We start from the raw sequence: 27,216 nt of genomic DNA on the forward strand, positions 1-27,216 counted from the left end.
TCTCATTCTTTTTTCCCTTCTTCATTCCCTCATCCTTCTCTTACTTCCATCCTACCCTCACTCCACCCTTTCTTCTCTTGTTCTTTTTCTACTTTCTTCCTTCATTCATCCAGTCATTTCCTTCCTCTCGTTCCTTCCTTCATGACCTTTATTCTTCCCTCACTGTCAGTCTCTTTCCTCCTTTTTTGCCACATTCCTCCAATCCTCTATGCCATCAATAATGAATGAAACTCCTTCCCTCCTCTTACTTCCATTCTTTAACATTTGTCCTCTCTTTCACTCCTTTCTTCCATTCGTTCTTCCGTTCCCCTTTATATCGTCTTCCTGCCATCATTTCTTCCCTTTTGCATCCTTACATCAAACTTTTTTCTTAAAATTGTTCCTTCTTTTCTTCCATCCTTCCTTCCCAGTCAGTTATTTCCATGTTGCACATTCAAAACATGGAAACACTGAAGCTTTGTGTTTGAACCTGCTCAACAGGACAGGGGATATTTGATGAAACACTGCCACCACGTGGTCATAATGGGAACACACTCCGTCCGCACATGACCCGGAAATAAATGTTCGTGTCTTTTTGTTTTTTTTCCTGCTCCTCACGTGCTCTACTGCGAACCGACCAACATGGCCGCGTGCAGCGTGGAGGAGCTGTTGGCCAAAGCGGACCAGGAGGAGGCCGAGAGGCTGAAGAGCGTCTCGGTCCAGAAGGAGCTGGACCTGGAGTTTGACGTCGGGAACCTCCTGGCTTGCGACAAGAACCGCGTCGAGCCCTGTGACTTCAGGGAGAAGAAGAGAGACGAGTTCCTGCGGGCCTTGGCCCGCGACAACACGCAGCTTCTCATCAACGAGATATGGAAACTGCCCACGGAGAGGGTGGAAGAGGTTATCGTGGCCAAACTCCCGGAGCAGACCACCCGGCTGCCCAGAGAAAAGCCCCCGCCGAAGCCCAAAGCCCCGACCAAGTGGGAGCAGTTCGCCAAGCTGAAAGGCATCCAGAAGAAGAAGAAGACTAATTTGGTGTGGGATGAAACCGCCAAGGAGTGGAGGAGGCGCTGGGGCTACAAGCGGGCCAAAGACGACACCAAAGACTGGCTGATCGAGGTCCCGGAAACCGCGGACCCCAACGAGGACCAGTTCGCCAAGCGGATAAAGGCCAAGAAGGAGCGGGTGGCCAAAAACGAGTTGAACCGCCTGAGGAACATCGCCAGAGCGCAGAAAGTCAAAACCCCCGGAGAGGGACTGCTGCCCAAAGCCCAGCAGTCCAAAGACGAGCTGGTCAAAGCCGTGAGCGTGGCCAAGACCTCCACAGCGTCCGTGGGGAGGTTCCAGGACCGCCTGCCCAAAGAGAAACCCCCCAAGAACTCCGGCAAGAAGAGGAAGTTCGAGCCCCTGATCGGCGACTTCTCCAGCGAGAAGCAGAAGCAGCTGGAGCTGCTGAAGGTCATGGGCACCAAGACCTCCAAGCTGGATATCACCAAGGCGGTGAACACACAGATGAGGGAGGAGGACAGAGAGGAGGCTGCGGCCCGGCGGAGGAAGGGCGCTGGGGGAAAAGGGGGAAAGGGGCGCAAAGGCAACATGGCGGGGAGAGGCAAGGGGAAAGGGAAGGGGCCCAAAGGGAAAGGGGGGAAAGCTGGAGGAGGAGGAGGGAAGAGAAGAGGAAAACCAGGGAAGCACTGAGGATTCCCTGCTTCATCTGGAGTTATTCTGCAGCAGAATGAACTGATTTACTGATGTTGATGAATAAATCTGCAATCTGATCCAAGCATTCTTGGATACTTGTAGACAAAACATGTAATCTGAGTATAAACATACCCAGACGCTGCAGATTAAATTCATATGGACTATTTGTTTTCTTCAGAATATGCTCAAACCACTGCAGAGGCTTGATGTGAAAACTTTATCAATATTATAATGTTGATAATATGTTTGGTTTATTTAGAGAAAGATGTATTGCAAAAGAGGAGGCTACTATCACAACTGTTTGATTAAAGGAACATTTGTAATATTGATCTGTGTCACTTTGATTCAATACAGCTGAATTATTCAGGTTTCTATATTGTTACATACTCTGGCTTAAATACCACGGATTAAATATTTATAATATTAAAATTAGTTGTAGCTCAGCAAAAACCTAGTAGTTTTTGAGTCGTGTTTTTATGATTATTTAAATAATCAGTATGTCAGATTTTGTAACGTGTCAATTTACATTTTCCTTTATTCATTTCGTTTAAGATCAAGACCAAAAGCACAGATTTTCTTCCTGCTTGACCTCTTAATCTGTTAGCTGAAGTAATCAGATTACTACTGCCTGTAGTCTGTCCCAGTTTGTATGCAACACTGAGAACTGATAAAATGGCACATTTTTATTAATGTTGTAAGTCACTTCGAAATAACTAGTGACTATTGCAGTAAATAATTGGATTTGTGCTTTTTTTATTTGATAAATACAGATTGTATTTGCATAACAGCAAGAAGAATAGGTGTATCTCCTATTCTGATAATTAAGTCTTATTTGCAGCCATAATGAGTCGCACTTTTGTTTTAGGCAGAAGTTCATTTTTTAATTGAACCCATTAAAAATGATTCTTTTGATTCTGGTTTTGGTGAAAACACTGGGCTGTCTGCAAACCAAAGCTGCACATCAAAGATATTACTAATACAAATATTAGCAAATTTAAAAGGTGCCAGGCATGTAAACTAACAGAATACATTTCATTAAAATGGTAGATAAAACTAACATTTTCTTAAATAATTTTCTACCATTTAACATTTTCAGCCACTGAGCATAAAACCACTGCTATTTAGTGGTGATCGGTGGCTCCTTCATTGAAATGCAGTAAATGTATCCGATCATAAACGTGACTGAACAATTATCTAGAACATAATGCAGAGTAAAGGATTCTGTGTTGGTTTGAGATCTGTGTCAAACTCCTTTCAGGTCTGAAAACTGGCCAAAGCAACAAAACGATGCCCACCAAAAATGCAAGAAAACACTTTGTTACCGTTTCACAGCAAAATGTGAATTTAACCATCAGCAGAAGAGAGAGTCTCCCTGATCAGAGCCACCCAGGTTTTAAATCATTAGCTTATACCAGATCTAATCGACTCAAATCTGTTTCCAGAAACACATTTGCATAATTACAATTAACCTTAATAAATTCAAAACAAAAACACAATCTGTGCCCAAACCAAATCCAAAGCATCTCCGCTTCCCTCTCAAACAATGTAGATTTTCCCAAGCGAGGTTGATTGAAAACACCAGGTCCTGCTGATCATGGGTGTGTTTCCATGGCAACACGTGACCCGGTGACCTCAAAGAGAAGGAGAGAATGATCAGGACAAAACAAAACCAATACATCTACCAGTTAAATGAGTTAGGATACAGAAAGTACAAAATACAGCACCTGTTAGTGAAATCCCTCACAGTAAGGAAAGAGAAATAATCCCAAAACCAGAGATTAAGACGTGTTGATACCAAAGGGGGGTTCAGTACACAGGCATTTTATACATTTAAGAGTAGCACTACTGTCTGATAGAGACAGACTCTTATAATTGCAGCCAAATCTAGTTGTACTTTAAATGCACATCCTGCTTTTTAAAACGCTGAAACCTTTCTCTAATTCCCTGACATTTCACATTTACACAACACTCTCTGTCGGCGCATTGGATAAAATCCTAATAAAACACAGGAGCATCTGTGGTTGTAATGTGACACACGCTGATCTAACCACATTTAACGTACAATTAACTGAGCTTCACAAAGTACCAAAGTTTAAATGATTTAACCGCTTTCTTTTTCCTGGAAGTGATCATGAGGGAGGTTTTTCCTATAAAAGGCTTAGCTGCGGTTTTATTTAAAGGCTTGGCGTCGGGTTTAGTGCTTAGATTGGGAACATCATCCTGAATTAGGAGCAGTGAGGAAAGTGAGTGACAGACAGCTCACCAAGCCAGGATTTGTACTTTCAGCATTTGCGAACGACATAAACCAATAAGCAACCCTTGAATGAAGTTTTTGTTTTGGTTCGAAGCGCCTTTCATTCACATATGATCGTCTGGCGGAGCGACTGCTCCAGTGTGTGATTGATGGATGGTTTTTAACCGCTGACACAAGCACAGGGGAGCAGGAGGAGCAGGAGGAGGAGGGTTTCCATCGCCATCTGTTGAGCAGCCCATCACCAGGCAGCCGCTGCTCTTTGTTCCTGCTCAGCCATGCCACAGGAAAGTGGGACGCCGTCGATAACTCTCAATCAGTTGAGCTCTGATTTGATGAAATGATTCATGATCGGCCTCTGCTCTGCACCTGCGACGAGACGCTCAAAGAGAAACAAATCCCTAAAGCATAAAAGATCATTAAAACCTTCTGGTTAGGATCTGCCACACTATATCACTGACTTCCTTCCTTCCTTTTTCCCTTCCTTCCTTCTTTCTCTTTTTCTTTCCTTCCTACTTTCCATCCTTCACACCTTCCTGTCTTATCGTCCATCCTTCCCTCCTTGATCACTTTCATCTTTCCTTTCTCTTTCTCTCTTCCTTCTCTGTGTCCTACCTCACTTTTTTTACCCCTCAAGTTGTTTGTGTCCTTCCTGGTGCCTTTTTTCTTTCTTTCTTTACTTCCTGTCTTTTCTTCCTTATGGTGTAGTTTCTGATGAACATTCAAAGCCTGTTCACTGTAGAACTTTATCTAATAGACCTTTTTCACGGCAACCGGAAGCTGTATCTGAAAGGGCTGCGGCACGAACTGTTTTGGTGACTGTAATTCAAGTACTCTGAAAAGTGACTCTCCTCCTCCGGTCCTTTTCATCGTCCTGACTTAATTTGCCAGCCCTTACTTTCGCTGATGCGGAGGAAATCGCAGCGGCTAATTCATCCACCAACAAACATGTGGAAGGATTCAAGCTCTTCCACGATGTCAATGCAATAACAATTATAAAATGTGTAACTAACCCTTTTGTTCCTTTGCATTTCAAATATCCAATCTCAAGCTGGTCACTGTAAATGGTTGTTACTCATGAAACATACAGAGATGTGCAAATGTCTTGAAAAGGCAGTTGGATAGTTTATAAAAAATTTGTTTTCTTAAATGCAGTTGTCTTGAAACTTATGTTTTAAAATTTTTCTCCTTGAGGTTGTCTTAAGTATTTTGTTAAATCAATGTATGGTGTACAATTATAAAATATGAAATAGTTATGGATTTTTTTCGTTTTTACTAGATATTGTAAATTGTACTTGATTTGTTTTCTTTGCAATTCAACTTAATACAGAAAGAAAGTCAAGTGTGCTGCCAAAGTGTGTTTTAATTCAATATCTTTTTGCAAAAGTCTAGACATTTAACTTTTTACATAGAATTACAACAATTAACATACAGAAATAATTTAGTTTGCAACACAAAATGAGCCTTGATGATTTGCCAAAACACAACAGTTGTGCCAGATTTGATTGACAGTTCCTATTAAAGTGAGAGGCACCGGGGAATCCCAGATGTGGTAGCACTTTACTCTAGCGATTGCTCGCTCTACAATGATCCGCAGCCGAGCAATGGTCTGGGTCTCCTCTGTCTCTTCCTTGCTGAACTGACCAGGATGCCTAAATGGTGGAATGATGAGTTTGGCTCCAACTTCATGAAGGAGGTCTTGAATGAGGAAGCCTTTATCTGCCATGACTTCATCTCCCAGCTCAAGCAGAGGAAGGATTCCACTGACCTTCGTTATTCTTTGTCGGAGATGCAGCCTGTGTACAACGCTGAAATAAATGTCACCAACCCACAGGGAGCAACTCCAATCAGCCCTTTCAGAGTGGTGTGGTTCTTGTAGGCAGAGAACGTTTCAGACTGTAAGGTGAGGGATGATGGCGTTTCCAGAGCAACTTCTGTGCAGTCCAAGATGACACGGAGAGAACTTCAGAAATTTCTGAGGCATACTGGCTTTTACCTTCTCACGACTAATCCACAGGTTGATGGAAGAAAACACAATGAAGAGGTAGTTGGCCCAGGTGATGGTCACTCGGCTGACAGTAGCTATGCTGACTTGAAACATGTCAGCAATGAGCTGCTCCTTCATGCCCACTGCTGCCCTGAATGAGTACATCAGGAACTCATCAATCAGAGGCATGCAGCGGGCAGGGCTGGCTTCAGCACATGCTTCCTCTCCAAGTTTCTGTGCTCTGGTCCAGAACACCAGGCATGATGTAGAGGGTGCAATGGACTTCCAAAAGATCCGGAACACACATTCAGATGGAAATTTGGTGTAGAACTTGATCTGGTCATCAGAGGCACAGAAGCAGCTAAAAAGTGTGGCAGACAAATCCACTTTTTGAAGTCTGGCCTCCAACTCCTTGATATAATCCAGAGCTTCATCAAGTGCACCTGTAAAACCACAAAATAAATTATCAAAACATACGGTTAGTAATACGTTTTAATTATATATTTGAAACATTACTTCTGTGACGATCAATACATGTTGTGAGTCAGAGCATGCCATTGACTTAATCTCTCCACAAAATACATAACCACATAATCTCATAATTTCATTATTATGCGATCATAATAATAATATTATTATTATAGCAACAGTTATATTTTACTGAAATTATCTTACATGGAAAATATATACAACGTACTATCTTTTACCTGCGGGGTGGATGTCATATAATCATGGTCCGCAGTATCATCTTCAGCCTGACTAGTTTTCTGAGAGGACAAACTGCCGTTTCTTAGCCCTCTCGAAAGCAGACTCTCTCATTGCCGGTGCAGTGAAGTTATTCCAGGCAAAAAGGAAAGGAACAGCTCCACTTCTAAGGCGGCTGGTGGTGGATCCGCTAACAAAATCCTCCCGTGTGAAGTGGCGGCTACATACGAAAGTGCTCCCCGTGTTTATGCAAAAGTCCGGACCTTCATCTCTTCGGATCACCTGGATCCACTGCCTCCGTTGGTCCGTGTCCGTCGGGAACGCATCATATGACAGATAAGGCTGTTTTCTTGCCCCACATGAACAACCAGGGACAGAACAAAAACAATTGCTCCGAGACCGAGCCATTTTTCTAGCCCTTTAATGCTAACACTATAGCGACCGGAAGTTGTCCAACCACACATCCGGTTTAAAATTCGGCCCCGCGCATGCGCACAACTGACCCGGCCCCGCGCATGCGCACAACCGGCAGGGCCCGCGCATGCGCACAACCGGCCGGGCCCCGCGCATGCGCACAACCGACCCGGCCCCGCGCATGCGCACAACCGACCCGGCCCCGCGCATGCGCACAACCGGCCGGGCCCCGCGCATGCGCACAACCGCCCGGCCCCGCGCATGTGCACAACCGGCCGGGCCCCGCGCATGCGCACAACCGACCGGGCCCCGCGCATGCGCACAACCGGCCGGGCCCCGCGCATGCGCACAACCGTCCAGGCCCTGCGCACCCCCCACCCCCCTACCCTGCCCGACCCTGCGGGTGGATGTGCCGTGTAGTCATGGTCCGCAGTATCATCTTCAGCCTGGATAGCTTTCTGAGAGGACAAACTGCCGTTTCTTAGCCCTCTCGAAAGCAGACTCTCTCATTGCCGGTGCAGTGAAGTTATTCCAGGCAAACAGGGAAGGAACAGCTCCACTTCTAAGGCGGCTGGTAGTGGATCCGCAAACAAAATCCTCCCGTGTGAAGTGGCGGCTACATACGAAAGTGCTCCCCGTCTTTATGCAAAAGTCCGGACCTTCATCTCTTCGGATCACCTGGATCCACTGCCTCCGTTGGTCCGGGTCCGTCGGGAACGCATCATATGACAGATAAGGCTGTTTTCTTGCCCCATTTTCCTAGCCTTTTAATGCTAACGCTATAGCGACCGGAAGTTGTCCAACCCCACATCCGCTTTCAAACCCAGAAGCGTGAAAAAGGTTTTTACCTTCATTCAAAACTTGTTATATGTAAAAATGGACCTGAATTAGAACTCTGGAAAAATGAAAACTGCATTTTCACATGAAAAACCCGATAAGGTCTTAATCGTGCTCCGCATGTTTCAGAGAAACTCCCTGCTGGAAAGAAGGAAGGAAGGAAGGAAGCTCAAGGCGGTGCTGCAGTGGATTAGTCAGCTGCATTTAGTTAGTCAGCTGAAGCTCCTGAGAGCAGGAGCTTCAGTCGGGGTCAGGTCTGCAAGATGCAGCACATCTACATGCAGAGCAATGAACACTTTGAGGTGTTCACCACCGTCCTGGCTCCACAAGGTGAGTGGAAGTACATCTTCACTGAAGTTTGGTTTAGCGTGATATTATTTGGTGTTGTTATTATTATTGGATCAGAGTCGACTCTCTCATTTCTCTTCTGGTTGACTTGATCAACTGAAGGATGCAGCTGCATGGATGCCGACGCTCCTGCATTTATGTGATTTTTGTTATGCATTCTTGGTTAAATTGATAATCTTCTTTCCTTTCTTATTTTTGCTGATTCATCTCCACTCTCACTGGACTACAGGGAGATGTAGATACAAAGCTGAAGCTGAAAAGGCAAGTTCATGTTTTTCTTCACACAAACAGCTCTAAATCAAAATCATTGCATGTTGATTCAATCAACATCTCTAAATCATATACATATGCACATGAAAATAGAAACCAGATTGCCAGGTTTCTATTTTACTGCACAGCAGTTAATCTCTGAGCTTTGACTCTTAATCCTCTCCATTCACACGGTCCTGCCTGTTATCCTGCACGCATTAACGTTACTATCCCTCACCGACCACTTTCAGCAGCGAAACCTGATGTTTTATTTAATTGGCAAAAAAATAAAACTCAAAAATCAAAAAAAATTATCCTATTTAAAAGCGTAGTTCTCTCTGTGTCCGCTAGATGGTGGTGGTGCGCAGCTACACACCCCACTGGCCAGATGAGCTGGCGCTGTCTCCAGGTGACGTCATCCTGGTTCCGTCCAAGCAGGAGGAGGGGAGATGGTTCGGGCGGCTGCAGCAGGGCCAGTGGGGCTACTTCCCCGCCTCGTGCGTGATGGAGATGAGCCAGGTGTGTTCAGTGACGCTGCAAAAGAGAGCTGCTCATGTTGCACACCTCTTGAAAGTCTTGAGAGTTATAGCAACAAACTGGTAATTATTTTAGATTTGTCTCCACTGACTTTCAGCTCCAGAGGTTGAAATATTGTTCATGATTAAAATAGATAGTTTATTTGGATTTTTTTAAGCCTCATTTCAACTGTCTTTATGTCTGGACTTTTACTGGATCATTCTAATTATATTCTTGAATATGCTTTGATATAGACAGGGTGCCAAACTTGTTTATATGCAGTTCTTTCTCCGACACATCTGAATCAAATGACCGACTCTAGGCCTCTGTGGAGCTCAATGAGAGCTGGTGAGGGACTGCAAACATTTGATTCAGGTTTGTTGGAGCAGAGATGCAAAGAAAGTTTTCAGGATGGCAGCTCTCAAGGACTGGAGTTGGGCTAAAAGCCACGCTTTATTCCTCTTTCAGCTACTTTAGGCAGCATTTTCACATATGACTTAGATCAAATTAACAAAAAAAATTTGGCTCTGAAATGAGAACAATTTTAAAAAGTTCAAAATGCGGAGGCTTTAGAGCAAAAGCATCTAAATAATGTTTTTGCCTAGACTAAATAACTAAACAACATGTGTCCATTTTCGTGTTCCTGCAGAAAGAAAATCTTCAGAGCAAAACAAAACAGAGTTTGAACTAAAGCAGAGATTTTTGTGGGGTCTGGAGATTAACTTTAAAAAATCAAGGAACATCTATTTATGCCTCAATTTGTCATTCCGCGTTTCTTTTCAGACCAACCTGCCGACTAAGGGCTTGCGGAGAAGCTCATCTCTGAGAGTCAACACCGAACACTGCAGGTATGGGATGAAAGAATAAGCACTTGAAGCAACTGCGTAAACAATTTCACGCATCCCCCACCTTCAGTCAGTCCGCACATCGCACTTCACGCTCCGTATCCAGCAGATGTTCCCCACATCCCCCCATGTCCAGATCCGATCCCGCTGCTCTCCTCCCAGCGCCCCTGAACAGGTGGCCCTCTCTCCTCTCATTAGATAACAAAGCGCAATGATTGCCGAGCCCCCCAAACACGCACACAACAGCACACACACACGCATACACAGAAGCCAATCTCCTCTTATTTGAGGAGTGAGAGGGAAATGTTTGAGTGTGGGGGTCATTTTTCTTCTCCAAACCTTTTTTTTTTAAATCATAAAAAGGATAAGTAAAAGCTGCTCTGCACAAACTTCTGTAAATCCAGATTCAAGCCCTCTGCTAGGCTTCTTGTAACCTCTTGTCTGCTAGCAGCTTAATTTAGGTCACGGAATAAACAGGGCCTTTGTGTTTGTTATTTCCTCTTTGTCCCCCAGTGGACACATTCTGCAGGCGCCGAGGAGGGGGAGCAGTAGAGGAGGGCTGGATGTGAGCCAGGTTAAGCACGACGGCCCCTTCCCGGTGCGGAGGCCCCAAAGTCCTCCGCAGGAGCCCGTGGCCTCCCAACCTCAGCTTCACAGATCTCCAAGTTTGCTCCACAGGATCTTGTCCAAGCGCTGGAAAAAAAGTGAATGCCAAGGAGCCTCCAATGGGGCCTTCGAGGGTGACTAAGAAGAAACCTTTCCGTGTCCATGGTGACTGAGAGGAGTTGACTTTGTAGGTGGTGTTTTTGAGATTAGGTGGGTTTCAGAAACTTTCTCTGTTTAAAAAAAAAGAAAAAAAGGTCTGAACCTCTTTGTTCTGTGCCAGAAGTTGAACATTCTTGTCTTTGCTAAATTTCAACAAGCAAGAAGCTGTAATGAATGCTGTCATCATGCTGCACTTTATACACGACGGAGAACGCTGTGGCACAAAGCAGGAACCAAGGCAAGATAAGTCCACTTGGTTGCACTAAAATATTCATTCCCTTGTTTCTGCCAGCTTTGCACATCATGCAAATGACTGGACCATTATTGCACACAAATTTGCATGGATCGAAACCAAGGCTCCTCTATAACTGAGGATAAGGTGTTGCTGAATATTGTTTATCAATTGAGAGTAATTCACAATTTTCAGAGATTTTTCCATTACCTGTCCTTACTTACCTTGTCTTTAAGTAAGCTTATTTTATCTGCAAAGGCTCTGGTAGTATATTTATATATATATAGATATATATATATATCTATATATCTATATATATATACATATAAATAACCCATAAATGAACTAAGTTGACTTATCTTGTTTTATATTTACTGATTTGTGCCAGCTGAGTCTGTAGACTGAGCAGAGATTTTCTGATATATTTTTTTTATAATGTAACTGTAGTTACAGTGACAGCAATGAACTGTTTTAGCCGTAAGAAGTGTTTTGCTTGAGAACTGTATCCCCATCATGCGATGTTTTGTATGTATGCACATATACTCTTTGCTTATTACATAAGCCAGTACAAGGACAATAAAAACATATGACGACTCCCTGGTTTAATCATTATTCTACTTTTTTTTTTTTAACGTCTCTGTTCATTTTGCTTCAAACGCTGTGAGCCTCCATTTTCTTTGCGATTAAAAATAAAACCCAGAAGGCAAAGGGAAGAGTGAGCTAGTTTTGCCGAAAGCCTTGCCAGAGGAGCAGGAAAGGTGCCCGTTGTGCCGGCAACACAAAAGCAGCTCTCAGAGGCCGTCTTCTTCTGTGGTGCGTCTCAGAACGCCCCTGTGGCTGTTTATCACACCTCCTTTCAGTGGAAGCAAACTCAACCCCAACCCTGGCCTTGACATCCATGCAGGAAACTCCTCCACCCTCCCCTCTGCGTTGTCGTTTGATCTTCTCTGTTGTGTAATCTTTTGTTGTGGGAGGCAGTCTCTCTGTGGACAGAGTGGGGAGGCATGTTTTGCACAGGAAAGGGTGTACAAGTTGCGCAGAGACGACGACTCCGGTCAACTGAAGCCGATCTGAGGGGATTTCTGTGACTTTTATGCAGCTTACAAAATCGGTCATGCTCCTTGATTTCTTTCCCATTTTGTCTACAAAACGCTAACCTCAAGATGGTGTGCAGTAAGTGGAAGGAAATAAATCTTGTTACAAGTAAAAATCTGAAAAGTGTGGCTTGCATTTACATGCATCTCAGTCAGTACGTTGGAGATTTGCTGAAGTTACAGCTGCAACTCTTTTTAGGGGGAGGGTTCAGAAGGCCTCAGCCACTTTTAGACTGTTTTCTTTTGGAAATAGGTCAAGCTCAGTCAGATTAGTTGGGTTTAGCTTGGTTTGAACACCAGATTTCAGGTCTTCACTCACGCTTCTGCAGATTTTCCGCCTAAACATGCTCTGATCTGAACCAGTTTATGACTGTTGTACTGCAGGAAGGTGAACCTTTGCCCCAGTTCCAAGTCTCTTTCTGCCTCTAACGGAGATTTCTTCCGAGGCAGTTTCACCCATATTTACATAAAAACTGAAAATTGTTCTAACGCTGCCAAAACTGCACCTCAAACCTGTTCAATAGTGGATGCTTGTTTCCCACCATAAATGCCGCTTTGCATGTAGACCAAAAATTCAAAAATGGTTCCATCAGACCGGAGCACCTTCTTCCACTTTTGCTGAGTGGCTTGTGACAGTCTGCAAACAGCACTTCAACCTAATCTCTGATGTAACGATTAACTGATCAGCTGACCTCTGAAGGCCACTGGATTTGATTTCTGAGAGAGCCTGGATACAAAAGCACCTTACACTTTCAAATATATATTTGCACTAAAATATATATATATCCAAAAATAAAAACCACAGTTTTCAACTTTTACCTTATAAAATAAACTTCTGTCTAGATCTTTCTCACAGGGGCTAACACATATGCGGCAGTAGAAACGGTGACCTAATTTGGCCCGCAAACACCACAGTCCAATTTTAAAACATAACACTGTGGAGGGGCTGTGGAGTCTCCCGCCTAAAAGGCCGTCCTCTCCCTGCTGCGTTGCATTGGGTGTCTGCTGGGGGGAAAGGGGCGGAGGAGGGGGAACGGGTTGCCTGCCAGATGACTGCGCCGTCATCCTTATAATGGGCTCCCATCTGCTGTCTCGCACACATAAAGCCAAAGTGTGTTCATGGGAGTTTGTGCACATGCCTACAAGTGTGTGGGGGATATTCCTCTAAGCCTCTCTGTCATTTCCTCAGTGCAAAAAGCATTTCTAAGCAGAATTAAACACATTTTTAAAAAAAAAGGCTGTGGAGTCACTTACTGATCAAGATTTCAGTCGTGTTGAATGTTTTTCTAAAAATAAACCCACCTGTGATTCAGATTGATGTAAAAATGTTTCCCTTTTTTTAAAAGCAAGGCTCTATTAAAAAGCTACGAAACCAGTTAGGTACCTACTGCCAGTTAGATGTTGACCGCTTCTTTAGGTTTGTGATTAACTGAACCTAAAGAACTCTGAATGATCTCTTTCTAATTCTGCATAAAACTTGAGATTGAAGGATTGCTGGACATCTCTGGTTAGGACCAAGAAGTGTGTCGATTGTTTACATGAACGCGTGCTGCTGCTCCTGCAGCACAGAACAGGTTGGCATGTTGTCTGGCTCACGCCATTCGTGCAAGGAAAGGGGGGGCAGGGTGACTGAGTGAATGGGCCTGTAAAACCAACAGCCTTAAGGACAAAGGACCCTGGGGGCATTAAGTCATGGGTGAGTGGGCCCCTTTAGGGCCAGCAGCTGACCCTGTGGAGAGGCGTCTTGTTCTGGTGGGGAGGGGGGCTCGTGTCGCTGGACCTTCAGGCCAAGATGACAACATTCCCAAACATATATTGATTCTGAAGAGTGAGTCATCTTTAACCACTTTATTGATGCTCAACTTTCAGCGCCAATTAGGGAACAATACTTGAATAAATCATGAAAGGAGTTTCACAGTTTCAAATCTCCCCTCTCTTGCTTTTGGCAAAGGCTTCGGATGTTTTCCACCCCTGCTGTGACCATATCAGAAACCCTAAGGAATCATAACAACTCTTCATTACAGAGCTGAAGAATTTGGACTTGGCAGAGAAAGAAAGACACAAAAAGTGATGCAACAAGATGCATTTATTTTTCACAAATAAAGTACAAGGTTACAAAATAGAGCTGGCAGGACATCTAAGGTAACTTGGTTATGACAGTTACTGAAATTGCTACATTAAACAGCACGTTTTATAAAAGCGATTCATCCAGCATCTTGTGTTTATTGCTCATGCAGAACTACAGTAGTAAACAGAGCTGCTAGCATCTTGTGCTTGTACTTAATTCCCTCAACACCTATAATTTGTATTTGTCAAGAATTGTTAACTTCACAACAAACGAACTTTGATTTAATGGATGTAATGTACAACGATGAGTCAAACCGACCCGCAGGAACAGATCACACAAATATGAACAGATTAGACCCATCTAAGTATAAATCACTTATATAGATGTTAGTCTACCGTCTGTACCAAACTCTCCTGATTTCTCCTCTTGATCTCTCTGACAAGATTTCCTTCTTATTCTCACTCAGAGGTCTAAATGGAGGATAATCCAGATTAGAGGCAATGCTAGAGCCACTAAACGCTGACAATACAAGATTCACAGCTGTAGTGCAGATTACAGGAAGTTTCAGTAAGATTACAAATAATCACGAGTCGGGCTACTAAAATGGAAGACAAGCCGTTCAGCACTTATTAAATGTAATTGGATTTTACTCTATTGCTCTAACTTACAATCCAGAGTGTATAAAGTGCAGGATCTGTAGTTGTCATCTAGGGGTTTTGCAACTGAAGTGCTGGTTCAAAAACAATATGCTCAGATCAGTCCCAGCAGTGCTTTTTTTCCCTCAATAAAATGACTTTAAATTGATTTTTTTAAATTTAAAAATGTAAATTTGAAATCGAATGTGGTATGAAAATGATCAGGAAATGTAATTTTTAAGCCATATTGCCTAGCATTCGTTATTGTCTTCTACTCATACCAGTTTTCACCATAATTGACTTTTGAAGCAAATGCAACCCAGCATGAAACATAAATAACAATTACAGATCAGCAAAAAAAAAAAAAAATGTGTGGAAGTTAGGATTTGATCAGGGAATATCAGCTTCATACAAGGACGCACCGGCGGCTCCACTCAGAACCATCGGCCTACAAAAACAGCTTATTGCAAGGTTTTCTTTTCTTAGTGTAGTTAAAGTACACACTTCTGCAGCCAAACAGGAGAAACAAAAGGTGACAAACCAAGCAGCAGATTCTTTATGTCAGCCTTCATAACAAACTAACCCACACACCCAAAACAAAAAGCTATATCATGATAATTAACAAACAAAAGTTTAAATTTGTACATATAAAAAGTGCAGTTTGTCTATGATTAGATTTCAGAGATAGAGTCCTGCTACCTAATTGCAAAACACATTTGATTTAAAGGGGGGGAAATTTTATCTAAATGTTACAAAGTCATGCAAACATCTATAAAATTATTATTTTCTAAGATCTTACCAAATTATTTCATAAAGAGTTAAAGTCAGGGGCAGTGCATGTTGTTTTTACCTTGGTGATATAAAACTGGATGGCAGCCCAGTCCTGTTTTCTTTTTTTTTTAAAGAGAAAAGATAATAAAATTCTTCAATAGTTTCTCTTAAAGGTTTCCTTTTCAAAGAAATAAATAAATTAGTAGACATTAAATAAATAAAAATCTGCAGCCTTCACATAAAAATCTGGTCCTTCTCAGCCAAATGTTTGACGCTTGTGATGTGAAACCGTGTCAGTATCAACCGTCACAATGAAACATCTGACAAAGGGGATTTTGTTTTATTTATTTAAACAGTGACATGCTTAGAGCAAATATGATTTTAGGCTGTTATTGTCAGCAAACTAAAAAAATAAAAATAAAAAAAGAAGAAGAAGAAAAAAAAGTGAAACCTTCATGACTTCATGGTGTCCAATTTATATTAACATCTAAGTCTCAGAAGAGTCAGAAAATAAATAAAATAATTAGAGATAAACAATAAAAGGTACCCTTCCACGTTTGAGGTTCTTTCACATGTACATTGCAATGAAATACATTCAACTGATGTCTCCACGGACTCCATTGTCTCGGATTGGAAACGCTGTGTTGTCAGACAGATACCATCTCAAGTGCTATCCAGTTTGCCCTTTCAAAAATAAAATAACAAAAATAAAACTGAAGAAACACACTGCTCCTTTCACAGCAGCAAAAATCCTCTCAGTAGTGCAATTTTGACTGACAGTTTCTCATTTTCTTCCTCAAACCTCACACCAGCTTGGACTAGCAACTCAAATGATTGCTATTACAAAAACACACAGCTGCATTTTGTTGTTTTAGCTTAAAGTAAAGGGAATTTTATTATTGGGCATCTTGTTAAAAACCTGTAGTGTGATTCTAAAGTTTATGTTAAGCCAGTAAAAAGCTAGGCATGTGGCATGTGCGTGATTTTTATCAAATAACAGCAATCAGACTAGGGTGGCAAAATAAGCTGAGGGAGATACATCATAACCTGTGTTTCCTGGCATCTAAAATTGTATATTAAGAATATATCACTCAGAAGCAGCCACTGCTAGTAATACAGACTACATTTGTATAGTTTCTACTGTAGGCAAAGATGTAGGTAAGAAAAAAAGACTAGGTGACCTAGAAATGTGTTATAAACTGTACCGGCAGTCAGGGCCTCGGCAGTGTTGATCTGTGTCACTAGATTGTCTCCTTCAGGACTCAGTGGACAGTTTCAGGTGCTGGACGGATGTAGTGCTGCTTGCTTGGGAGTGGAGGATGGCTTTAAAGGACGAGAGCCCTTGAGGTAGAGCCGGACGACGGGTAGGGAGTCAGATACTGTCGAGCCTGTTCTGTCATAATGAGCTGGTCCTCTGTCTTCCCATAAACCACTGCTTCCCATTCGCTCACCTGCAGGGAGGGGAACCGCTGGTCAGTAATCGGTTTCTATGCTCTGCTGATCTGGAACAAACTTCCAGAAAATGCATGCTGGAACACTTATTTTCCAGAACCTTCAGTGTTTGTTTACATAAATACTGATCTGTATTAGACTGAAAAGCCATCACTTCTAGTAATAAAGTTAGAACTGATTTTTCTTTTACAGTGGTTACATTTTATAATTGTCATTGTGTAACTGCTTTACGTAAAGCGAGAATAACCCTACATCTATCTGAATGCACAGTCTATTTTTGTTGATTGTGATTATACTGCTTTTAATTCCAAAAATAAATGTAAAACCAGCTAATACTATTGGTTTAAATCCATAAAAATGAGTTTATTATATTGTTTAGAACACTGAGTGCACAGATTACTAAGGTTAGTTGAGTTTATTAGTGTACTTTAATGCAAGCAGTGCAATTTACAGCTAAACAAATAAAGAGTCGGACACAAAATGCAGGAAATATTCAAAAGCAAACTGCATTGGCAGGCAGGTTGGTCTCACATACCTGTGCAGTAGATAATTTTGGTTCTTTGTGTGAGGAGGGATCGTTTTTCACATCAGGCCTGGAGAAGCAGTGAGTGTGACAATGGACTCCTAATAAGGACTTGTCTTTCTCAGAGGCTGACTGCCTACCCTCCTCTTCCTCAGTGATCGGGGTGACCAGCAAAGAGTTTGCCTGCAGACTTTCTTCTGAAATCTGGAAAATGACAAGAGGTAAAGGCTGTTGTTGGAAACAGGGTTTTCTGAAAGAGAACAGTCTCGACCTTCCTTACAGTCCTCCATTTTGGATGTGAGATAAACCAGGCTGAAGGTTTATCGTACATGCAAGCTTTGTAAGATATGCCTTGTTTTGGCGCAAAAACAGTTGCAGAAAATATTTTAGCTAAAGCTCTGACTCTAGTTATCATAGCAGCTATTTTCGACCTGCCAGTTTCCATTTCCTAAATGCAGTGTTTCATTATATCCTGATGGTGTCAACCAGGACATGTTATAGCGGAATATCGTCTCTGCTGTATGAAAATTGAACTGTTAGCGTCTCATGACAGTCATAAACCTTTCATACGGCAACAGTCTTCAGGCAGAATGTTTCCTGCCCACGGCATCATCGTCAACGATTCTTTGAAGATTCTTGTATTATATTAAAAATTACAACATTTCATTTCACTTTGGGATAAACAAAGTATTTTTGAACTGACTTTCAAAGGCTTGGCACAAATCCCATAAAACAGCAGCAAACTGTGACGTTTTGGAGTATAGCCACACCTAATTACTACAAGACGTTTGGTGTAAGAATAGAAGAATCAAATTATAGGGTGAGATGGTGGCAGGTGATTTGCTCAGAGGCTCACAGGTGAAAGAAAAAGTCAGACTGACTCACCTGTGCATCGTTGAGCTGCTCTTGGAAGACGGTAAGGCTATCTTCAACCCAAGGGTCAAGTACAAGAGACTTGCGCACTTTTCTCGCTGGACCATCCATCTAAATGTGTAAGTCAAACATTTATTTATCACTTTTTATTTATTAGAGAACATAAAACAGCCATATCAAACATTTTCTATAACAAACAAAACAGCTAAAAAGGTCGGAGTATGACATACATTATGTTTCCACGCTCTGTGGTCGGACTGGAAGTCTGTTTTGTTGAAGATGTCTCTTCCTGTCTCCTGCTTCAGGACTTCTAGGATGTCCTCTTCCAGGAACGCCAAAGGCTGTGGCTACAAAACACAGCAAGAAGAAGAATATAAACGACTGCTCTTGGAGAGAAAAGTAGCAATCAGCTTTATGATCAGTGTCTCACCTCCATCCTCAATGGGCCGTGCATTTTTTCCTGGGCAGCCAAAGCTTTTTTAAATGGGGTTGGGGTTCTTGGGGTTGGGGCAGCAGCATTTTTAACAAGTTTAGGGGTCCTGGAACTAAAAAAATGAAAAAAATGTGTCACTGCAATATTTTTTCCTGAAAAATTGACATTTTGAAATGTTTTCGTCACACTTTATTTACCCATCGTTTTCTTTCTGTTGTTTGGGTGTATTTTCCTTGAGAAGGCATCTTTGACCGCACACAGGAGTTGAGGTCAAGGCGGGATCCTCCAGGTTCAGATGCTCCGTCGCTGATGTGTTGCAGAACTGGCATGACAGACGTGGCATTTTATACAAATTCCTAAAGCAACATGTCTGTATTAGCTATAAGAGGACAAAAAGGCAGTGAGACAAACATCTTACTGCTGACGTGGTGCATGAGTGTGACTTTGTAGGTGTCTTCTTGGGAGAGTTTGACATGTTTTCCAAGAACGAAGAGCAAGTCCTGTCACACAGAGGCTGTCTTCTGTCTCTCCTTTTCTTCCTCCCGCTGGAATCCTTGCCGGGTTTCAGTGAGTTGATGCATGTCTGGGAGGCGATGGCGGCCAAGCCAAATGGCGGGCAGTTCCCATCGTGGCCTGGTATGGCGGTGTGATTGTTGACGGTGTAGCCTATCGGTTCATAAACTGTCCTCTCCTGCAACAGATTGGTGAAGTCTGCGTGGTTATGTCTGGGTGGCGTCGCTGCATTCGACACATCAAAACTGGCCACACTGTTCCAGGTTCCAGGCTCCTGACGGGAGGAAGAAATATTGTGTAGATAAATCCATTACATCTAATCATAATAATGATTCTGTTTTTGCTTTTGTAACTCACTGAATCGAGTAGCTCCATGGTTTCCGCAAACTCTGGGATGGTGTGAAGGCTGGAGAGCACAGCGCTAGCCTCTGCGGTCAGGAACTTGCTTGGAGAGACTTGAGGGGGTGGCGCTGGGATGTCCGGCCCTCTCCAGGACCCCCTCTCCGCCTGCTCCTCCAGGCTGCTGTTGGTGGTCATCGAGTCTTCAGACAGACTGTCTGACCAGGCTGGATACGGCTCCACACTCTGAGGGTCAGGAAAAACAGGGAAGCTACGACAAAGATTTTATGTTGCAGAACAAAGTTGCTAGCAAAAGATTTAAATCGCAAAAACATAAATCCTTATGCACCGTACTGCAAAGGTATCCATACCACTTGAACGTTTTGTTTTCTTTTTTTTTTAATTTTTCATATGTTGTAAGATTACAAACTTAAATCTATATTGAGATTTTATGTGAAGGTGATGTGTAATAATAATAAAAAAAATCACTTAAAGTTGTTTGAAATAGTATTTTTACACAAAAATCTGAAAAGTGTGGCATGTATTTGTATCCAGGCTGCCGGTGTCAATACTGTTCAGAACCACATTTTGCTGTAATGCATGTTTTTTTGGAAATGTTTCTTCCAGTTCTCTAGAAAGAGAAATTTGACGCAAATTTTCTTTCTTTCAGGAATTTGACTGGGTCATTTTAATACGTAGTATTGCTGGTGTTGTCCAGCTAGAAGGTGGAATCTGGTTCAGTCTCAAGCTTTTTCAACAAATTGGTTTTCAGGATTGTCCTGCATTTAGCTCCACCAATAAACTAACTGCATCCCCATTGAATGATGCTGCCTCCACCATGCTTCTATGAGGATGATATGTTCAGTGTTACTTTTCTGAAAGCAATATTTCCTCTTGGATAGCATGTGGAGGGACATTATACATGTCACATTTTTACAGTTGTTTTGTGTAAAACAACTGTCATTGTCATTGAAATATTAATTCCACTTCACATATCTATGCTACTTTGTGCTGATCACATAAAATCCCTTTTTTGTCAGGGGGTTTGAAAACTTTTGTGCACATAAATGCTATAAATAGTCGCAGAGGTTCAGTTTTGACAGTAGAGACAGACTAAAGGGGCGTAAAAACAAGTGCTTGACAGATGAGGGGAGGATGGAGCAGCTTCACAGGTGCAACCGTAGTGAGGTGACTACCAAGCACAGCTTCAGCCTAATCCAGAGGAAAATATGAAATGGAATATGTTTTAATATAGCAGGACTACAAGCACGCATAAATGTGCTCAAATCTGGTGCTATACATAGAAAAAAAGCTCATTCAGGAATGTCAACCACTGGCGGGGTGATTTATCAGACAACTTAAAAATGATCAAGTTTTGTATTTCATTGTTCATCAAATTTTTAACTATTATTTTAAAATGAGCTTTTCTTCAGCGTATGACAGCTGCAAACCCACACAGGATGCTAGCTAGCTAAGTCTGCTAAAACACACACACGGAGTGTGTTCTTACACGTGAACCTCTGCACTGCATGTGTCGCTGGACTTCGCTCTCTGCTGACATAAGCAGCAGCTCAAGCTCCTTAATTCTCTGTTCTCTGTCAGGATCATCCAGGCAGGATGGCTGCAGTGTACGAACATCAGGGAGGAGAGTTTGACAAGAAGAGAGGAAAGAATTAAGAGTTAAGATAATCAAAGAAAGGGGACAAAACATAAATTCACAAACATTGATTATTCAGGGTTAGGTGAGGGAAAAAAACAGGACAGTCAAGTGTTTGATTGGCTTGATTTGTCCAAAGTTAGCAAACAACAAGCAAGTGTAACAATAAAGGTAAGAAAATAAAGAGAAATGTTTTTGTAATGTACATTAACTTAAACTCAAAGACTCACTGATACAAAGCTGCAGTTTTCAGGAAGGCTGTCTATAATGTGTCTGCTGGCAGGATCGTAAGAAAAATTCCCCACCTGCAACACAGAGCACCAAGCTGAAAGGAGCTCAAGTTAAAGACTTTAGATGAGTTGCGAAGCGGAGGCTGAAACGGACCTGGCTGGAAGCCGTCACAGGCAGAGGACTGGGACCGCAGTGCTGGGGGTCCGTCGGAGTCAGAGGACAGGAACTGCTGTTCCGTCTTTTCCCGTTTCCAGAGGAGGTGAAAGACTTGCAGCCATCCTGCAGGTAACCCTCGTGCTCCACTTTCCTCCTCATGGTGGAATTCCAGTGGTTCTTGATGGAGTTGTCTGTACTGTGAGGGAAATGACTGATGGCATTAAACTTCCAGATGCTGGCTAGAAGAAGGAACCTGTATTTGAGACAACATTACCGGCCAGGAAGCAGCTTCGAAATCTCTGCCCAGCGGTTGCCGAGCCGCTTGTGGGCTTCATAGATGATCCGATCCTCCTCCTGCGTCCACGACGACTTCTTCACCTCTGGGTTCAGGTGGTTGTGCCAACGCTCGCGGCACTGCTTTCCAATCCTCCCTTGCAGGTGCTTTGCGATCACCGACCAGCGCTTTGGACCGTACTTGTGCACCAGGTCGATCACCTGCACAAACACCCAAAACAGGAAACATCGAGACACTTCATAGAAAAATACGGAAAATGTAAAGAAACTGTGTATTGCTATACAGCAGAATCCTCATGCTCAAAAGAACGAGTTATTCAGCTGTGGGTGGATGTAGCTGCAGCCCGTTTTGTCAGAACTGAGCAATGCTGTGATGTCATAGTTGGCAGGCCAAATTTAAGCAATAGTTCTGATTAGATGAAGCTGGTTTGTAATGTTTGGATTCAGTCAGGCATGATTCATGATCATTTTTAGCAACAGTAGTTTGCAAAGTGATACAAAAAGGTGATAAAGCAAGCGAGCATTGCACTACACAAGCACTGATTTCAATGGGATTTATGTGATTGACCTGCATTAATGTTTGGTTCTAACACTGTCGCAAAAAAGTAATTAATAATCGATCACATAATAAATTAAAATTAGCTCAATAATTTCCATTCTGATGATGATTAATATTTATTCAAGGGCAATTTTGCTTCATTTACATAATCAATTTTATGTATGGTTTAGATTATTTTCTTTACATTTATTGTTTTGGTTACTGTGTTTTACTTTGGATATTTAAAATGTCTTCCAGGTCCGCCAAGTTTATTTGTCTTTGAAAGAGTGAAGTTAATTTATTATGCCATTAAGATATTACTTGAAAATAGTCTCAAAACAATTATATTATTGTTTATTGCAATATTTTTTGGGAACTGTTTAACATGTGCAGAGGGTAGTTAGATAAATAATAGATTGCACTTTGTGGTATTTGTGTTTGTGGTGTGTTCTTTCACAGCTTTCCTCTTTCTCCCATATAATCTCCAGCAACTCCCAGCTCTACTTACCTTTTGATCCTCTTCCTTTGTCCAGGGTCCTTTTACCAGCTCTGGGTTGAGGACCTTCTGCCAGCGGTGCTGACACTGACCATCTGTCCTCCCCTGTGGCAGCAGACACAGAAAGTTCAGAACCAGCTCATCACTCTGGACCAGCTGCTAAACTGGCCCCCAAAACTGTAACTCACTACGACTTTCCAGCCACACGGTGCCCTAATGCAATTGGTAAATGACTTTGACAGTCAAAGAGTGAATAAAATGTTCTTTTGTGATACTTACTGGAAAGAAGGTCGCTATTGATTTCCAGGATTCAGTTCCATGCTGCTCTACAAGTTTTTTAAGTTTTTCATCCTTAAAGAAATTAGCAGAAAGAAAAAAAAATTAAATACTTAATATTTTTTGCCTCTGACATTTTTCTTTTGACTTTTATCCCTCTTTCACTTCAGTGTTTTAGATTAAAAAAAAAAAAAAAACATTAGACAGAGCATGTATTCAGACCTGCCACTTTTTGTCCGCTTTAAAAGAATCAGAGTTTATTTTCCCATTGGTCCAGACCGTTTGTTCAGGTGTGAATACACTCAGCCAAACCAAGAGACCCAGTCCACTTCTACAGGAGCTCTGGTGTGAACACAGACAGGGCTCGATCTGCACCAACTACAGGAAATATACGTCTTTTTGGGTCTTATAAGCCACCATTGCTGGACGTTCTGGTAATAATTAGCCCTTCGGTGTTGCTAATGCTACAACTGCATGGATGCTAAAAAGGACGAGGCGTGTTCACTCCAGAAGCTCCGAGGAGACAGTGCATTCGTCCCTGGCATTTGGGCAGACGCACACAAGAATGCAGTCATGTTCAGCATGTTTAACAAGAAGTGTTTGTTTTCTTTCCGGGTTTGTGCTCTGCCACATTTCTGTCCAATGGAAGCAAAGATCGTTACCTGCCTGGCTTTATTTAAAAATTATTGCCCGCTTGCAAAAAAGCTCAATACGAAATCAAACTGCATCAAATAAAAAACTATAAAGCCTACTTTAGGTTTGGGCCAAACAACTTTAATAGTGTGAAAACACCCAGAGATAATTTTATTAAATTAAAAAAAAAATGCAAGTGAGTTTGTTCATTTAGGGAAAAACTCACTGAGGAGGGATTTGGTCATGTTTCTTTGCAGACTGTTTTATTTCAACAATGGTGAATGGTTTTTAGTATTGAATGGTTGGACCAACCTTACATCACAGCATCTGGATGCCATTTTTGCTCATTTTCTCTCTTTCTTATAGTTGAATCATGAACATTGACCATAACTGCAGCAAATGAGATCTGCAAAACTTTATATTTGTTCTGGATTATTTTATGACATCCTGGATGAGCCATTCCTGGAAAGGCTCATTGCTGTTCCAATATTTGTCCATCTGTGGAAAACGTCTCTCTGTGGTTTGCTGGAAACTCACACCTACAGAGATGACTTTGGTACCCTGATATATGTCACAGACTTCGTTTCTCATCTGTTCTTAAGCCTTCAGCTTGAGCTTTTTACAATCTTATATTTCACTTTAAGTTGCCAAAGAGGCCTGATCAGATGGGTCAGGCAGTAATTGGGCCTGGAATTGTTTACTAACAGTTAATTAATAATTTAATAAAAGGGTGGTTGCTTTTTCCAAAGTCAGGTTGGTTTTGATTTCAAAACTCCATTTGATATTTACATAATTAAAATCTGTTAGATGATCAGAAACATGCAAGAGGAAGAAACCTATAAGCAGACAAAGACTAACTTCACTTTTTAAGCATGCTACGATTTACCACAGGTCACCATGTAAACACTATGAAGTCTGTTTCAGTTTCGGCCACTTCTCAGGCCACACCCAACATGCGAAAGTCCATCATCCTCTTACCTCATCTCGGGACCATTTCACTTTACACAGCAGCTTTTTGTCTTTGCTTTTCTCTTTACTCTCTGGGTCTGTGGAGTGGAGCTCTTCATCTTCATCAAGGCTAGAAATACTACAATAACAAAGCAGCAGAAAGATTGTAAAACGGAGACCCTAGAAATAAAAATGACATATAAAAGTCCCACCTAACCAGCCAGATCTCTCCTAATTAGTATCACCTTTAGCTTTGCTTGGGGACTCCCAAGTTTGATTTATTGACGGATGAAAGAGAGGAAAAAAGTACTACAGTTTTGCAGAATGGGTTAATCTGATTACCAATGAGACTGGAGGTTATTACTGGACAGGCGGTAGAAAATGACATTATTTCTCGCACAGTTTTTCAATCAACGAGTGGGTGAGTGAGTGGGTGTGTTGATGGAAGCAGGATTAAAGGTGCAGTTGTTCAAAAAGCAACGAAAGCAAACATAACCTGGCTCTTAAACCACCGCAACCATTTGTTAAAATCATCAGATTACTCACACTTTACTCACTTAAGTGTTTTCTTTGCTTTTAATAATCCAAAACAGATCATTTTTATTTATATAGTTTATGTTTTGGCTTTAACTCTTTTGAATATTTGAATTTATGAACAAATCCAGTTACTTTCGACATGCCTTCATTTGTTGTTGAAATAAACACAAATGTGTACAATTAAACACAAGTCTAGTTGGACCTTTCTCCTCACATTTTCTGATTAACATCAAAGCATATTATCAGCTAAAAATAACGCATTTTAACATAACTCCCAGGAATTTTTGCATTTTAGCCATTTTTTTGGCATTTACTGCTTTGCACTTTTGTTTGATTATTTTATTCTTATTCGTTTGTATATGTGGAATTATTAACTATATTTATATTTTTTTCTATCAGTATTAATTGCAGGTTAATAACTTGTACTTTTATTTTTTAATGTATTGCATAAGAGGTTCTACAGAAATAAAGTATGAATTTATGGTATTATTGAGAAGGTTCATGCAGCACAAGGTTAAAGATTTTCTGAATTGGCAGAAAACCTTATTGTGTGCTTAAGGGCTGGACTGACTTGTGACCAATAACCCTGCAGATATCATACAACATATGGCAAATGGTAAGCATTTATAAATTACTATAAAAAAAAGTGCCCTGCTTATCACAGTTATTATGACTTGGCTAGTTATTGTCTGTGTTGACATAAGAGTTAATAAAATATGCCTTTGTGACAAATAGGTTATAACATACCTATTACTAGTGACCTTTAACACTAGCCATTTTATGATGCTAAGCCAAAAGAAGGTTCTTTGTTAAAGGTTCATTTAAATAATTATGGGGGATCTGCAATTATTTTTTCTACTTTCAACCAGACTCTTAGCTTTTGATCTATATCTGCTTGTAAATGCATTTGTTTACTATAATTTATGCATGTATTACAGATTATAACTAGTGCTGGGGCTGTTTACTAGCTATTTATTGCACTCTAGAGCTTCTATGTGCAGGTAGACTTGGTAAGTTGACGCCCTCGCCTGCAGGACAATGACACCAAACCTATCTACGGCAGATGGCAGGCGAACCAAACAGTGACATGACTCTATTATGGAACCTTATGGCACCTACCTGCGTGTTTTCGCGTTGTCCATGACAGCCGGTGGGACGGTTGAACCTCTTCAAAGACAAACCTGTGTTTGGCAACGCTCTCAAACCCCGCAGTAATAACTGTCTATCCATAGAAATCGCTTTCAGTCATCACTGAGAGGCTGTTGCATTCAGTTGGCGGAGAATGGCTAGCCAGCGAGCTAACTGGATGCGACGTTACATCAAATTTGCAGGGTAACAAAAAACGCTGTTCACCCTCGATAACATCGTTGCTATGAAAAATGCGTCACTCTATTTTCTTCTGGTTTTTGTCGCTTAAAATGCGACGTCGCAACGTAAAGAGCTCGTCTGCAGACGGAGGACCTAACAGGGCTTTCCTCGCTTTCATTCAGAGATGTTTCTAGCAGAGTCTCCCCCCCGTCTGTACCTCTGTGTAACGCTATAATTTTTGTCCATCCCGCCGATTCTCGCGCCCAGCCCTCTGTGCAGGCGGCCTCACCGCTGATTGGACACAGTCGCCCAGCGCTCTAAACTAACAGGTTACTGCTGTGGAGGTGCTCATCGTTCATTGGCTGGATTCTCCACAGGCTTTTCTTTGATTGGTTGAGGATTTGAAGAGGCGGGTGTTCAATTAGACCACTGCGCTGTCATCTTCTCCAGCAGAATGGACCTTTTCATTAAGAGTGGAGGCTCATAGTTGGGTGGGCAGGGGCCCTTTGCGGGGAAGAGGATGTTTGTCAGGGCAAGGGTTTCTAGCAGAAAGTTTTTACTGCTGTTGATGCATATCTGTAAATTATAATATTATAGAAAAATTTATTTACT

General features: G+C 41.9%; 2 protein-coding genes and 1 long non-coding RNA gene across 5 annotated transcripts; 2 read left to right on the forward strand and 1 right to left on the reverse strand.

Moving 5' to 3' along the window:
* The first annotated feature begins 606 nt into the window (after nucleotides 1–606).
* rrs1 (ribosome biogenesis regulator 1 homolog) lies at nucleotides 607–2,007 on the forward strand. Its single transcript, XM_055037636.1, has one exon. The coding sequence runs from the start codon at nucleotides 622–624 to the stop codon at nucleotides 1,675–1,677; it is 1,056 nt and encodes a 351-aa protein (XP_054893611.1). The 5' UTR covers nucleotides 607–621; the 3' UTR covers nucleotides 1,678–2,007.
* An 11,984-nt stretch (nucleotides 2,008–13,991) lies between these two features.
* Nucleotides 13,992–26,887, reverse strand: mybl1 (v-myb avian myeloblastosis viral oncogene homolog-like 1). 3 transcript variants are annotated; one of them, XR_008606487.1, is made up of 17 exons: nucleotides 26,416–26,887; nucleotides 24,790–24,898; nucleotides 23,182–23,253; nucleotides 22,915–23,007; nucleotides 21,849–22,069; nucleotides 21,572–21,770; nucleotides 21,418–21,492; nucleotides 21,041–21,151; nucleotides 19,549–19,776; nucleotides 19,097–19,465; nucleotides 18,876–19,000; nucleotides 18,676–18,790; nucleotides 18,476–18,592; nucleotides 18,258–18,356; nucleotides 17,385–17,576; nucleotides 16,603–16,848; nucleotides 13,992–16,081 (listed from the first exon to the last, which is right to left on the reverse strand). XR_008606487.1 is itself a non-coding variant. In XM_055037832.1 (16 exons), exons 1-16 carry the CDS (start codon nucleotides 26,436–26,438, stop codon nucleotides 16,723–16,725), a joined length of 2,274 nt encoding a protein of 757 aa, XP_054893807.1. In that variant the 5' UTR covers nucleotides 26,439–26,887; the 3' UTR covers nucleotides 13,992–16,722. The 3 variants fall into 3 exon arrangements, 2 of the variants coding, with proteins under 2 accessions (XP_054893807.1, XP_054893808.1); XM_055037832.1 differs by having other exon boundaries at nucleotides 13,992–16,848; XM_055037833.1 differs by lacking the exon at nucleotides 21,041–21,151 and having other exon boundaries at nucleotides 13,992–16,848.
* Nucleotides 21,138–23,173, forward strand: LOC129364897 (uncharacterized). Its single transcript, XR_008606488.1, has 4 exons — nucleotides 21,138–21,358; nucleotides 21,471–21,703; nucleotides 21,807–22,012; nucleotides 22,940–23,173. It is a non-coding gene; the product is annotated as an uncharacterized LOC129364897 (long non-coding RNA).
* Nucleotides 26,888–27,216: the final 329 nt, after the last annotated feature.

The sequence above is a fragment of the Poeciliopsis prolifica genome, unplaced genomic scaffold (assembly GCF_027474105.1).
Source record: "Poeciliopsis prolifica strain line A6 unplaced genomic scaffold, Auburn_PproV2 SCAFFOLD012, whole genome shotgun sequence".
Taxonomy (NCBI): Eukaryota; Metazoa; Chordata; class Actinopteri; order Cyprinodontiformes; family Poeciliidae; genus Poeciliopsis; species Poeciliopsis prolifica.